General features: G+C 41.1%; 1 protein-coding gene across 2 annotated transcripts in view; it reads left to right on the forward strand.

Annotated features, from left to right (window-relative positions):
• The window catches only part of PCSK5 (proprotein convertase subtilisin/kexin type 5), a 622474-nt gene that overhangs the window by 360456 nt on the left and 248249 nt on the right, over positions 1–13769 (forward strand). For both annotated transcript variants that reach the window (XM_088464067.1, XM_088464068.1), the window contains exon 13: positions 9009–9145. In XM_088464067.1, the coding sequence (XP_088320193.1) occupies positions 9009–9145 (137 nt within the window). The remainder of the gene's footprint in view (positions 1–9008; positions 9146–13769) is intronic.

A 13769-nucleotide genomic window follows, 5' to 3' on the forward strand; every position in this document is an offset into this window, starting at 1 on the left:
CAATTGCACAGGAGTGTTCTGGAGGAGAGTTATCAATCACACCGAATGTGCCTATTTCGTGACATTTTTCAAATAAGTTTATTTTGCAGCATTTATTTTCTGGCCGTCCAATCAAAAGCGTTGAGTTGCCTGTGGGCTTCACGTACTAATTATTCCTTTTGCTATTATTTATTTATTTTTTTGCAACTTCATGGGGTAAATGTAATAGCCTGCGGACTGCAGGCATCAGTGAGTTCCGTGCGAGACTGCCCGATGTTTTAAAGTAGCAGTTATTTAAAACTCTCTTGGAGTCATTTACGAACTGTAAATAGAAATAATAATAGCGCACCTTTAATGTTTTGAGCTGCTTCCTTACTTCTTATAAATGAAAGGAAGTGAACAATATAGGTAATATTGAAGCGCTGTGTGTTTAACGTTAACGTATAATATGTTGTAAAATGGAAAAATTATTGTAAAAATGTATATATATGCGGTATAATTCATGCATGTAAAAATATGTGTGTGAGAAATTGGGTAATGAGTGAAATGGAAGTCATCAAAAATATTTAAAAAAAACATAATTATTATTATTACTTTTTTTCCTTGCCTTTATTCCTTTTAAAAAAAAAAAAAACTCTTAAAACCTACTTCTAAAAGTATAAAAAAAATGAGTGGAGGCAAAGAAAAAAAAAAGTTAGCAAACAAGTTAGAAAACCGGCAATTTGATTTCTGGGAAATATACCATTGGTATATAATACCATAGCTCTTTTTGCGGGGTGGTGAGATTCCTGCTGCTGTAGTGCAAGGCCTCAGGAGACTATCCCTACCTTACCCTAATAGATGCCTTCTCGCCTCTGTTAGTAGTATAGCTGGTACTTCTGCAACTGCTTCGGTTCTCTAATTTACAAACTGCATATAAAGATTCAGAGCCAGATTCAGAGGTGCACGTAGTTCCGATGTTTTGCTACTGTGCATGCACGAAAAGTCTAGAGAACCCTTACTGCGCACATGCGCATACGATGGCTTATGCGTTTGCGTGTGACATCGCTATGACTTGAGATGGCATCTGCCATCCATGGGCATTTCAAGGTGAAGACTTGGAGGTGACCTAAAGGGACCACAGAAAGAGGTAGTGGCATGAGCGTGTTATGGGAGTGTCATGGGCGTGATGCTGCATGTAGCTGTGTTCTCTCCTGCAGCACCACAGCCGCAGTGGTCATATTTTGAGAAAGTTACATGGCTATGCACCAGAACGGCGGCTGCTCGAGGAGTCGATATTGCAACAGATGGTGCATCGATGATAAAGTGCTCAGAACCACCTACGCAGTTGAGTATTGCTCAGATATGCAAAGTGAGTGCCACAGGGTTAGCTCAATCCACTTGAGGACTGCTCAAGCTGACATTTGCATATTTTTGCACTTGCGAATCTGTGAGGAATCGCAACCGTGCATGAAATGCTAGCACCTCTGAATCAAGCTCAATAAGAGACAGTGCTTTATTTTTTAAAATTAATTTTATTGAATAATAGCACAGCATTTTTAAAATATAATGACATGGTATAGGGAAAACATGTATTTCAGCAATATACAAGTATCCCTCATAGGGGTCAATAATATACATTAATGAATCGTGGAGTATAAAAGAAAAAAGACACCATTTCAGCCTGTATACAGAACCTTGTTTAGAATATGAAATAAATCTAGTCATAATAATGAGATCCTGAGTGATGAACCTCTCACTTAAAACGGTGGAGAACGCTTTTCAAGTACTTCCATATTATACCAAGTGGTCAAGCTTACCGCTTTCCGTATATGCCTTAATCAGTGATGGTAAAGTAACAATGTATGGGAGCCATACAAACTTTGGTACTCTAGATTCTAAGTCAAAAGAGCATTCAAGCCAGTGCTTTCTTGATGTACTCCTTACTTCACAGATGCACTGTTTCTGTTATTTCTAGTGTACATAAAACTCTTACACTTCAAAGTGAATTTATGTAAAGCCAATTACTTCTTCAGGTACTCCTGGTTTGCCCCCTGGACTGCCTGATTCAGGTAAATCTTTTACTCACTTCTCTCTCATATCACGTTTCCTCTTTCTCCACCTCTCCATGTTTTCCTTAATGCACTCCTCCTATTTACCTCCTTCTCCAGTCTCTTCAACATATAATTACCTTCATCACTACATCCTCTCTCTCCAGCATACACAAGCTGGAACAGACATAATTTCACCCTACTTAGTCCTCTTTTTCACCCACAACCTTCTCCTGGATGCTGGCAACAAATCCTCCAACCTTGGGTCTCATGCAGTTTCGTCTTTTCTATACTTAAAATGTCCCATTTACCTCTAACCCTTCCACCCTCATTGACATCTCTCCACTTCTATCCCTCATCTTTTTCCTGTACACTCTGAAGCACTATACTATCTGCAATATTTTCACATCCATCCTATGACCTATGCTTCTGTAATAATCACAGTTTACTTGTTATTGTTGAAACTTGACCTCCCCCAACTGAGACTGCTTCCTCTGCAGCTCTCTCTTATAGCAGTAACACCCTCACCCACACTCCACACTTTTGCATCCTGGTCTAGTCACTTCCAGTCCACTGACCCACTCTTTCTCTTTCTTGTGGATCTCAACATCCCCAACGACAACTCTTCTGATATTGCCACCTCTAAAGTCCTCTAACTTATTTTCTGCCTTGGTCTATCTTAGTGGATGTCATCTCCCACATATCATGATGGGCTTTGTGTTTTTCCATCTCTATTCCATCTTCAGCTTCTCAAATCATCTAAATGCCCTCAACCTGGACATCTTCTCAGACTGACTTATACAACTTCTCTCTTTTAGTACTACTCTGTCCTGCCCCAATGTATTAGTCTCTTTTTACAACACTTTACTCACTGCAGCACTAGACAAGGTAGCTCCATTAATTAATATTATATCCAATGATCCAAACCCCAACCAGTGCACTCCAAACGGACCCACCATCTGCAAAAGTACTCCCATACTGCCAAACAACAGTGCAGAAAATATTGTTCCAAGGCCAACTTCCTCCATTATTCTATCTTTTTCTTTAAGTTCCTAATATATACCCAGTCTACCAACTGTTGGTGTACATCAGGGTTCTTCAACCTTCAAGACAGTGTGGGCCACATTAAAAATTTCTATGAAGTCCGAGGGCCACTAAGCTATACTGCGGTATTTAGACTCTGCCCTCTCCTCACAAAATTCTGTCCCGTAACTGCCCCCTTCTACAATTTTAATTAGGTCCCAGAATGGCCCCCTCCTCCCACAATTATAATTATGCCCCATAACTGTCCCTCCTCCTCCATTAATTATGTCAGATAGTTGCGCCCATCCTCAAACAATTATTTCCCAGAACTTCACCCTCTGCAGTGCTCCTTATACAGTGCCCCCAATAGTGGTCCCCCCCTATCCAGTGGCCCCAGTAGTGGTCTACATTATACAATGCCCCCAGTACCACTCTGCACTATGGGAGAGACGTCATGACGTCTCTCCCATCATCCACTGTGCGAGCCAGAAGTCGGAGCTCATGAGTGAGCTCCAGCCTGGCTCCTGCAGTGGGTGCAGCAGCCAATGAGAGTCTGGCTGAAGACCCATGCTGTACATATTTTAAATACATACACATTGCAATATAAGCTATAATTTGGTGACAATGAATGGTACATATAGGACATATCGCATCCATGATGTTGGCTATTGTGAACATTTTCTCAACGTACAAAAGTCAGTATCATTATAGAGTTATCCCTGGTGTAATTTATTTTCAGTTAATGGAATGATTGCTTGTATCCTCTGTGGGAATGTTTGGTGTCATAGGACCTCATTCAGAGCCGCTCGCTAGATGCGATCGCTCGCATCCATCTTATGCAAATCTGTCAAAGTGACGGCATGGGAAACGATCCCTCGCCAAGGCATAAGCACACCCACTTTGGCTGTGCGAGCGATTGCTCTGTGTATGCAGACACCCACTAGCGTATGTAGAGACGCCCACTAGCGCACGTCATCTCCAGGAAGTGTATTAAAACATTGGTACATCGAGCACCAACGGTTGCGATCGCAGCACTTGTGTTTGCCTTACCCTGCCGCAAGCACTGCAAGGACTTCCGTGTAAAAACAGGAATGTGACATGTACTATGTACTATGATGCTGCCTGTTAATTATGCATGCCTTAAAACGGCGTTGAAACACCCAGGCATGCCTGCGTTCGCACCTCCACACCCCCGTTATTAGTGTCCTGCCCCTGTTACCACCCACAAATGGCCTTTCCTGTCACTCATTTTACTGGGCTGTCTTTGCTGGGCGAGCGAGCAGCTGCGGTCGCACAGAGTAGTTCGCGCACTACCCTAACCATTGGGCCGCTTTTATTTGACGACTGAAAAGACGGGTTTACAGTGTCAGGGCTAACTGCGCCATCCACAATTTCCAATGTATGTGTTTTCAGAGCTTGTTTAATTACAAACTTATGGGGACTGCATTCTGTTTCGGTGCTGGCAGGTAAGCAGGAGATTTCAGTGGAATCTTCTGTGTTACCTGAACATTGAATTGGAATGTTACTTCAATTTGTGTAAAAGACATAGTAAGAAAATAAATGAATAATGGACTAGACCCTAAAGACTGCCTCTTAAGAGCTGTGGGTCCACAATAACAATGCTCTTAATTTCAAACGAGAGCGTGATGCAACAATGGATGATCTATTAAATTGTGAATTACTCTTTATTGCAAAGTGTTGCCAAATTGTGAGATTTCTCACTTTTCTTGAGACTATTATGGCATAGCCATTTGCTAACAAAAACAGCCTCTGTTTTTAATTTACTGTATAAGCCGCCATATATGAATGGGTAGAGTTTGCCCGGGAAGCTGAAATAAAACTGGGTACACATTAGAAGATATAGGCCCTCATTCAGAGCCGTACGCTCTGAGCAGAGCGCACGCTCTGAATGAGGGCCGGGCTCCATTTTCATGGAGCGTCCTCCTGGACGCTCGTATAGCTGTGGGTCACCACCCACAGGCTATACGAGCGTGCATTGTGATGGTCGCGATGGTCGAGACATCGGACACAACGAGCAAAGGACTTTCCTTCGCTCGTCGCGTCTGGCGCATGTGCACGACGGAGCTCCCTCCGTCGTGCGCATGCTCAGTCCATAACATCAACCCACTTGCGAGCGGACAGCCGCTCGCGAGTGGGTCTGAATCGGGCCCATAGTATTTTAAACAATTTGCCCGATTCGGATGGATCGGAACGATAAATCGTTCAAATCGTCACATTTGTATGCACTATGGGTCTGATTCATTATGGATCGCAACTGCGATTGCAATAGCGATGACACACGCAGTTCAACTGCAATCAGAGCCGTAAGTAGACTTTTTGGTGCCCTGTGCCAGAAAGAGCATTGGCGCCCCCTCTATTTTTTAAATAGGGAAATAACACACCCGAAAAAGGGCCATGGCCTCATGGGGAAGGGTCAGGGAAGAGATAGGGGCAGCCAGGAGATGCTGGGGATAAAATAAGAGGAAGCTACAAGTGAGAATGTTAATAAACAGAAAATTGACAGGCCCAAACAGCACCCCCTGCCCTGCGGTGCCCTTTGCCATGGTATTGGTCGCACTACCCTAGTTACGGCCCTGATTGCAATAGTATGCTAATCCATTACGATCGCTATGCCATCGCAGCACAACATAAGGACGCCCACTTTACCCTACACACATCCATAATGTTATCAGGACTGTGAAACCATCGGTACTATTGAGTACCATCGCAGCCTTACGCACACTTGCACAAGCTCTGGCCTTACTCATTAATTGCTAACTTCATCGCACACTATGAGTGCTCAGGTTCCGTAGGGCATCGTAGTGGATAATTTATGCCGCCCATGCAGCGGCATTGAAACGCACTGGCACGCCTGCGTTTCTCTGACCGGGTCTGCTGAGCCACTGCGATCGCAATCCCGATCACAGTGGCCGGCTCGCGCATGCGCAAAATGCAACAATCGGCCAGCTGCGTGCATAATAGCAGTTGCGATCGGTAATGAATCAAGCCCTATGTGTGCTCCCGTGGAGTTGTCCGTCACATCTTCAGGTCACCCGTACATTCTGGTCAATCTGAAAATGTGACTGACGATGCCATGCATGTGGATGCAGCGAGGGAACGACATATTGTGTGGTCGTTCACCAAATCGTCCATTGCACCTGCTGTCGAGTGTGTAGACAGATCGTCTGTGTACCCAGCTTTAGAGTGTCAAAACGGGGACAATCCAGGGCAAACCAGGACAGTTGGTGACCCTATGTGTTGAGCATATAGTAGTTTAGTTTTGTTTTCATACAAAAGTTAGTGGGGTTTTCTCTCTATTATTTTTTCTACTTAGATTTAGGTGTTCTTGACAGATGCCATTGTGACAAGATAATCAAGGTTATCCACTACACCTGTCAGTGGTTTTAATGTTATGGCTGATCATTGTATACCTCTCATGAGCTTTATCTATTGTATCTGGTGAACGGCTGGTGCTGGAGAAAAAAAAAGCTCTAAGCAAAAAAAAAAAAATCTGCATGCTCCAAAATGTTCCCAGCACCAGCGGGCATACAGTAGCATAGTCTGATAGCAGCATATTCGGCTTAACAAGCAAGAAAAAACTACCAGCACTAGGCTATGACAGGCAGGATTGTAATATTAGTACAGAAACCAGCTGTGTGGGTTCCCCTGTCATAATGTCACTCAGTCCCAGCCCAGTTAGCATGTGCATGAATTACCTTGGGACTACCTCACCTCAAAAGCTATTTCATGGACAGGTGTGGGCTATTCCCTCGTTATTTCATTATCAATTAAGCAGGTAAAAGGTCTGGAGTTGATTCTAGGTGTGACATTTGCATTTGGAATCAGTTGCTGTTGACTCTCAATATGAGATCCAAAGAGCTGTCACTATCAGCCATCATTAGGCTGAAAAATCAAAACAAACCCATCAGAGAGATAGAAAAAACATTAGGTGTGGCCAATCAACTTTTTGGAACATTCTTAAAAAGAAAGAACGCATCGGAGAGCTCAGCAACACCAAAAGACCCGGAAGACCACGGAAAACAACTGTGGTGGATGACAGAAGAATTATTTCCCTGGTGAAGAAAAACCCCTTCACAACAGTTGGCCAAATCAAGAACACTCTCCAGGAGGTAGGTGTATATGTGTCAAAGTCAAAATCAAGAGAAGACTTCACAAAAGTGAATATAGAGGGTTCACCACAAGATGTAAACCATTGGTGAGCCACAAAAACAGGAAGACCAGATTAGAGTTTGCCAAACAACATCTAAAAAAGCCATTACAGTTCTGGAACAACATCCTATGGACATATGAGATAAAGATCAACTTGTACCAGAGTGAAGGGAAGAGAAGAGTATGGAGAAGGAAAGGAACTGCTCATGATCCAAAACATACCACCTCATCAGTGAAGCATGGTTGTGGTAGTGTCATGGCGTGGGCATGTATGGCTGCCAATGGAACTGGTTCCCTTGTATTTATTGATGATATGACTGCTGACAAAAGCAGCAGAATGAATTCTGAAATGTTTTGGGCAATATTAAATGATCATATTCAGTCAAATGCTTCAGAACTCATTGGACGGCGCTTCACAGTGCAGATGGACAATGACCCGAAGCATACTGCAAAAGCAACCAAAGAGTTTTTTAAGGCTAAAAAGTGGAATGTTATGCAATGGCCAAGTCAGTCCCCTTACCTGAATCTGATTGAGCATGCATTTCACTTGATGAAGACAAAACTGAAGGGAAAATGCCCCAAGAACAAGCAGGAACTGAAGACATTTGCAGTAGAGGCCTGGCAGAGCATCACCAGGGATGAAACCCAGCGTCTGGTGATGTCTATGCATTCCAGACTTCAGGCTGTAATTGCCTGCAAAGGATTTGCAACAAAGTATTAAAAAGTGAAAGTTAGATTTAGGATTGTTTAGTTTGTCGCATTACTTTTGGCCCCTTAAAAAGTGTGAGGCACATATAGAAACCGTTGTAATTCCTACACCGTTCACCTGATTTGGATGTAATTACCCTCAAATTAAATCTGAAAGTCTGCAGTTAAAGCACATCTTGTTTGTTTCATTCCAAAGCCATTGTGGTGGTGAATAGAGGCCAAAATATGAAAATTCTGTCAATGTCCCAAGATTTATGTACCTGACTGTATATATATATATATATTTTTTTTAAAGTTGCTCAGCTAAGTTGCATGGTCCGTGGTGTGCCAAGCTCGGCTATTTGGCGCAATTAGAGCAAAAGTGTATGAGGAAACATCGCATTATTTAATCCATGCTCTGTTCCCCACTCTTTGACACAGTGGAGCACTGTCACACCATATTCATCAACAACAGAAATAATAATAAACTCCACCTTTTTTTTATATATATATATATATATATATATATATATATATATATAAAATTCTTTATTTTGAGTGGTCAGCCAAAATGACAGAAAAAGAACAATAGCAGTGTGGTATAGGGAAAAGAGGCACACATAAAATACAAGAAGAATGCCACTGCGCGACAAGGTGAGATCTCGAAACAAACAATTGCCAAGAAATTAAAAATAAGAGTATACATCAACAGATGGGCATTTTTTTTCCTCAAATTTTTCTAATGAAAAAGTTTATAATGAACAATAATAACAAAGTAAACAGAAATGGCACTAAAAATTGTGGATGTGTACAGGTAAAGGACTGGGAGGGGGGTGGACCACGAGATCGGGTCGTTTAGGTAGCTTCAAACCAAGGATCAAGAAAATCACCAAAAAGTAAAGCAAATGGTGCGGGATTAGGGGAGACAGTATTCACAGGCCATGGGTCATCTAGGGGGGGACAAAGCATAGGTATGGAGGGAGATAGGGGTCATAAACTCCATCTTTAAGTTTTCTCAGATCTCTTGCAAAGTTGTATTCGTTTGCACACTGTCTAATTCATAAAAAATCCTAGATACTTAACAGTAGTTCTATACTGTATGTTTTGATCAATCCCCAGATTGTTTGACCATTCCATGGAAGGATTTAAAAATTGGGAGTTTATGACTACACATTGTTGGGGAGAAAAAGCCTCCGGAGACTGGATACTGGAAATTTATGATACACCATCCCAACTAAGGAACTTCAAGACTCCAGGTAACATTATTTTCCTATGTGCATATACTAACAGGGTAAATATGTTTTAGAAACATGCAATAATTATTGAGGTATTTTTTCTTAAACATAAGTCATTACATTTCTTTCCCATAGATACAATAATAGCTTCAGGTGATGGTATTTGGGGAATGCACATGCTGTATTTTTCTTACTATATTCACTACTCCTGATATAAGATCATCATTAATGAGATAGTGGATATCTAGATGAAAGTAACATTTCTTTATAATAAATATTTTAAAATATGGATAAAAAAAAATTCTGTCATTTATTTAATTGTTTCTGCTACAATGGATACAATTTTACTGTTTAAGGATGTATTTTTATGCAATTTAGCCCATTATAGGGCTCTATTTACTACAATCGGCATTTGTAATGCAGATTGTAGTGTGATATTACCGAATTGAATTCAGGCAATATCACAGGGATTTACTACAAATCCCTTGCAGGGACAGAGTTTGCGAGAAAGCTCTGTCCCTGCGAATCCCATCTGCACACTAGTCACGGTATTTTCGCAAAAAAATACCGTGACTAGTGCCCCGTGTTTGCGCCGACTGGCCGCCGCCGCTAACCCCTGGCGCTAAGCCCCGCCCCCATGATCGTGGACACCCCCCCACGACCCCCCTCTTCCTTAATTACACTTACCTGCATGATCCGGGCTCCGGTGATGTCTTCCATGTCCTCTGGTCAGGTGATATCCCATACTGCACTGGGACCCGATCATCTGATGACTGGGCCACAGTGCAGCATGGGAGACCATCTGACCAGAAGGGAGACATCACCGGAGCCCCGACCACCGGTCCCTGGACTCGGGTAAGTTAATTTTTTTTTTTAATTTTTTTTGCAGTGAATCAGCATGTGGTCTGTTTAGACCACACAGGTGATCACTGGGGCCGACTCCCGGCTCTGCTCTCCCTGTTAGAACAGGGCAGGAGTCCGGTAACCGGGGGAGACTCTGGATAACGCCACATCCAGGGCTTTCCCCGATATTTTTTTACAATTTATTTTTAGCAACTTTGGTCAGATCACATTTCCCATTACAATTATGGGAAATGCGATCTGCTTACTAAAAATAAGTGATACTTAGGGGTTGGAGTAGAATTTTACGAATTCTACACCAATTGCCCTTTAGTAACTTTAGGTGCAACTAAAATAATGTGAAAAGGGTGTGAAAGAGAAGGAGACTGTGCTGATAGATATATGTATATCTGTGTGTACCTGGGTCTGTATATGAAGCACAACGGAACTTGGAAAGAGAAAAGTTGCGGCTGCTACATTGTGGCACTTTGTATACATATTCAGAGACTCAGTCGTTCACAGTTTTACAAGTGTTGCATATCAAATTAATCAGCATAGTCTCCTGGTGCATCGTAGTCACATCACATTGAAACTTAGAAACATTTTCGGCAATCAAAGACGCAAAAAGGATGCCCGGTGCTAGAGTCTGACGGGACCAGGCACGCTGAGAGGGCCTTTTTGGTGTGACTGCAGCAAAGATGTGTGAGGACACATCTATATCAGTGACGTGTGGTGAGGTTAATGGCTGGGAAGGCAACATGGAGATGGGTCTGAGTGCTGGGAGCCTGTCTCACTCCCTACTAACTGTAACTCTACCCTCACTACACTAAGCTTCAGTGTCCATTGATTCTCCTACCTGCATCACTGTGTCTTCTCTTGCTGCTGCTGACTGAGCTCTGATCTTTAAACACTGCAGTGCACTTCCTGGTCACATGACACATCCACATGTCCATCACTGCTCAAGGCACACCCTCCCCCTCCCCATACTCAGAGGCATGACTCTATTAGCTCTCTTTCTGTTCAGCTTACTGCCCACGGTGTGGCCATGCCTCAACTCTGCAAGCAGTGTCTGACTATACAGAAGCGAGGCTGAGCTGTTGCTGCCTCATCTCTCATCTCCCTGCAGTCCCAGGGACCTCCACAAAGCTGGTTGATTATTAACTGTAAAAATTATTACAATAAGCAAAGAAGATGTTTATAAGTTTTAAATATTTTCTTTGTATTATTGTAATTATTTTTATATCAAGTCTCAGGTATGACTGGGGAGGCTCTGCCTACCCTGACTGCACGTCCCTGATCTATATGTATGATCAGATACATCACTTAACAGAAATAGAAAGATTTTAAAATATTAAATATATTTTTTGCAGTATATTTATTGTTTATTAAAGTGTATATATCAGTGGAGATTGAGGAGAATCAAGAAATTAACTGGAAAATACAACATATGCAGATACCCATAGTTACTTACACATACTAACAAAAACAGTGCTAGGCAGTGGCGGCTCCAGAGGTTGGGCTGCAGCGTAGTCCAAAATTCAAGCAGGGGAGCCACACCAACTGCCAGTGAGTCCCGAACAGCGATGTTTGGAAGGGCAGTTGGTGTGGCTCCCCTATTAGAATTTTGGACTGCCCTGCAGCCCCACCCCCAACGAAAAGGTCAGATACACCTAACAATTTCTAAGTCTCCCTGTCTACCCCATCTGTTTCACGCCTTTTTAACCACCTCTCCCCTTTAGAATGTAAGCTGTCACGAGTAGGGCCCTCTTCTCGCATGTGCTTCTCTTTACACATACTTTTTTCTGTGCCTTACTCCCCACAAGGGCATCTAACACTTTATTACTGACTCCCTGTTGCTTATTTTGAGTGTTATAATCGCTAAGGCAGCAATGTGTATGAACCATGTTCTTGTCCTGCATTATAGTGTGATGTAAATCACTGGTATCTTGTTCACTTATTTTATTATGTACTATGTAAGGCACTGCAGAACACTTGTGGCACCATATAAATAAAGGATAATAATAATAATAATAATAATAATAATAATAATAATAATAATAATAATAATATATAGTGAATATGATTATATGCTCCTTATGAGCCTGAGAGACTCGAGAGACAGTTAATGTGTGTATCCATAAAATGTAGCTAGAAGATACTAGAGATGAAAAGTATACTTAAGAACATTTATGTCATCCTAAAGAATGACATTTATGGCAAACATATATCCTTAAATTTGTTTTGAATACTTACACACAAAAAAATGTAAAAGCTAACCAGGAAAAGTTGACACTAACTCTGCAGTTACAAATTTGTATGGATTGTATGCTAAATTAATTTCAGAGTCATTTTCAGGCATCATTTATTATCTCACAAGAATACTTTTAATGACATTACAACTACTCATTGACTCCAGACAGAAAATGTCGCCTGAAATGCTATTTTCTTTAGGCAAAGTCTTTTTTTATGTAGATTAGATTAAAGGCTTTGTTGATCCTTATTAATCTAGTAGAGTCATCTTGTAGACTCATTCTTGTGCTAGTATTTATTTTCTTGCAAATTATTCACTTTGACATGTTAATTTTAAGGAAAACAATTCTTCTCCAAACACTGTAGGAAATTTGCCACTGATCAATTTGGGTTTTGCATTTGCCAACTTATAACACCTTAAGGGACATTCTTCCTTATTATAACATAGTTGCTGATGTTGTTTAACTGTATTCTTAATACCTACAAACAAGATAAAAATTAGGTTTGGGAAAATTAAATAAATGCTTTTTTTTCCATATGATGATGATTTTCGAGATTGTGATTTCCCTTACCAAATTTTGGTAATTCAAGTGGTGATTTTTAAATCATCAAATTTCTGAAACTTATTGCTTCAAGTGAGAAAAAAAACAAGAAACCTTTTATGCATGTTCGAAACTTTACCCATTCAATTCAATGGAGCTGTTGTTCTTCACATTAATGGGCCATTTAAATAAGTAGGAAGCACTACACTAATAAATAGTAAATGAATAATCATAACCTCATGCAGCATTCCCCTTCCCCTTAATCATCAACAAGCACCAGTAGTTGTCAGCCGAGGCTAGTTTTAAAAATAACTGGGAGACCATGAATGTAGAATCCCCATCTCACAGTAAAAAAAACAGCTGCAGGACGGTCATCACACTGTTGGTGCTGGGTGGCTGTCGCAAAGAAACAGTGGGTTCCTTAGGCCATCATCTCTGAGCTCAAAAGAGACAAACAAGCAACTTCATTCCTGCCCCTCTGGGTGCTGAGGTAATTAAGAAGATATGGATACTGGTAGTGGAAACTCGGCAATCCATTAGATGAAGTCTATTTTGCTAAAATAGTAAAAGAAAAATTAACACACACACAAATTAGTAAAGCTTAATTGAATGGCAAGACTCCCATAACTCTTGTTTACCATTGTATTAAATATAATAAAGCTGCCATAGTCTTATGAGTGGAGAGGAAAAAAAAATCAAAAACTAATTGAACAGCACAATAGCTATGAGTACATGTTCCTGCCAATCACAAAAAAAACAAAACTGTGGTGCTTGATTCAATTCAATGGCCCATTTTTTTCAGTAGGGATTAACACTATTGGTAAAAGTTTATTTAGAAAGTAAATGCATTAAAAAAATACCCAGAATTGATCAAAACCATCAGGTTAGGGTTTGGACAAGGCATTCACGATTTGTTTTGCCCATTTCTAGAGATTATAATTGTTTTAAAAGTGGTAAAAAAAAGGATAAGGATTCTCTCTTAAAAAGTGAGATGTGTACACAGACAAAACTCT

This window comes from Taudactylus pleione, unplaced genomic scaffold (genome assembly GCF_031769625.1).
Source record: "Taudactylus pleione unplaced genomic scaffold, aTauple2 ptg001573l, whole genome shotgun sequence".
In the NCBI taxonomy this organism is placed as follows: domain Eukaryota; kingdom Metazoa; phylum Chordata; class Amphibia; order Anura; family Myobatrachidae; genus Taudactylus; species Taudactylus pleione.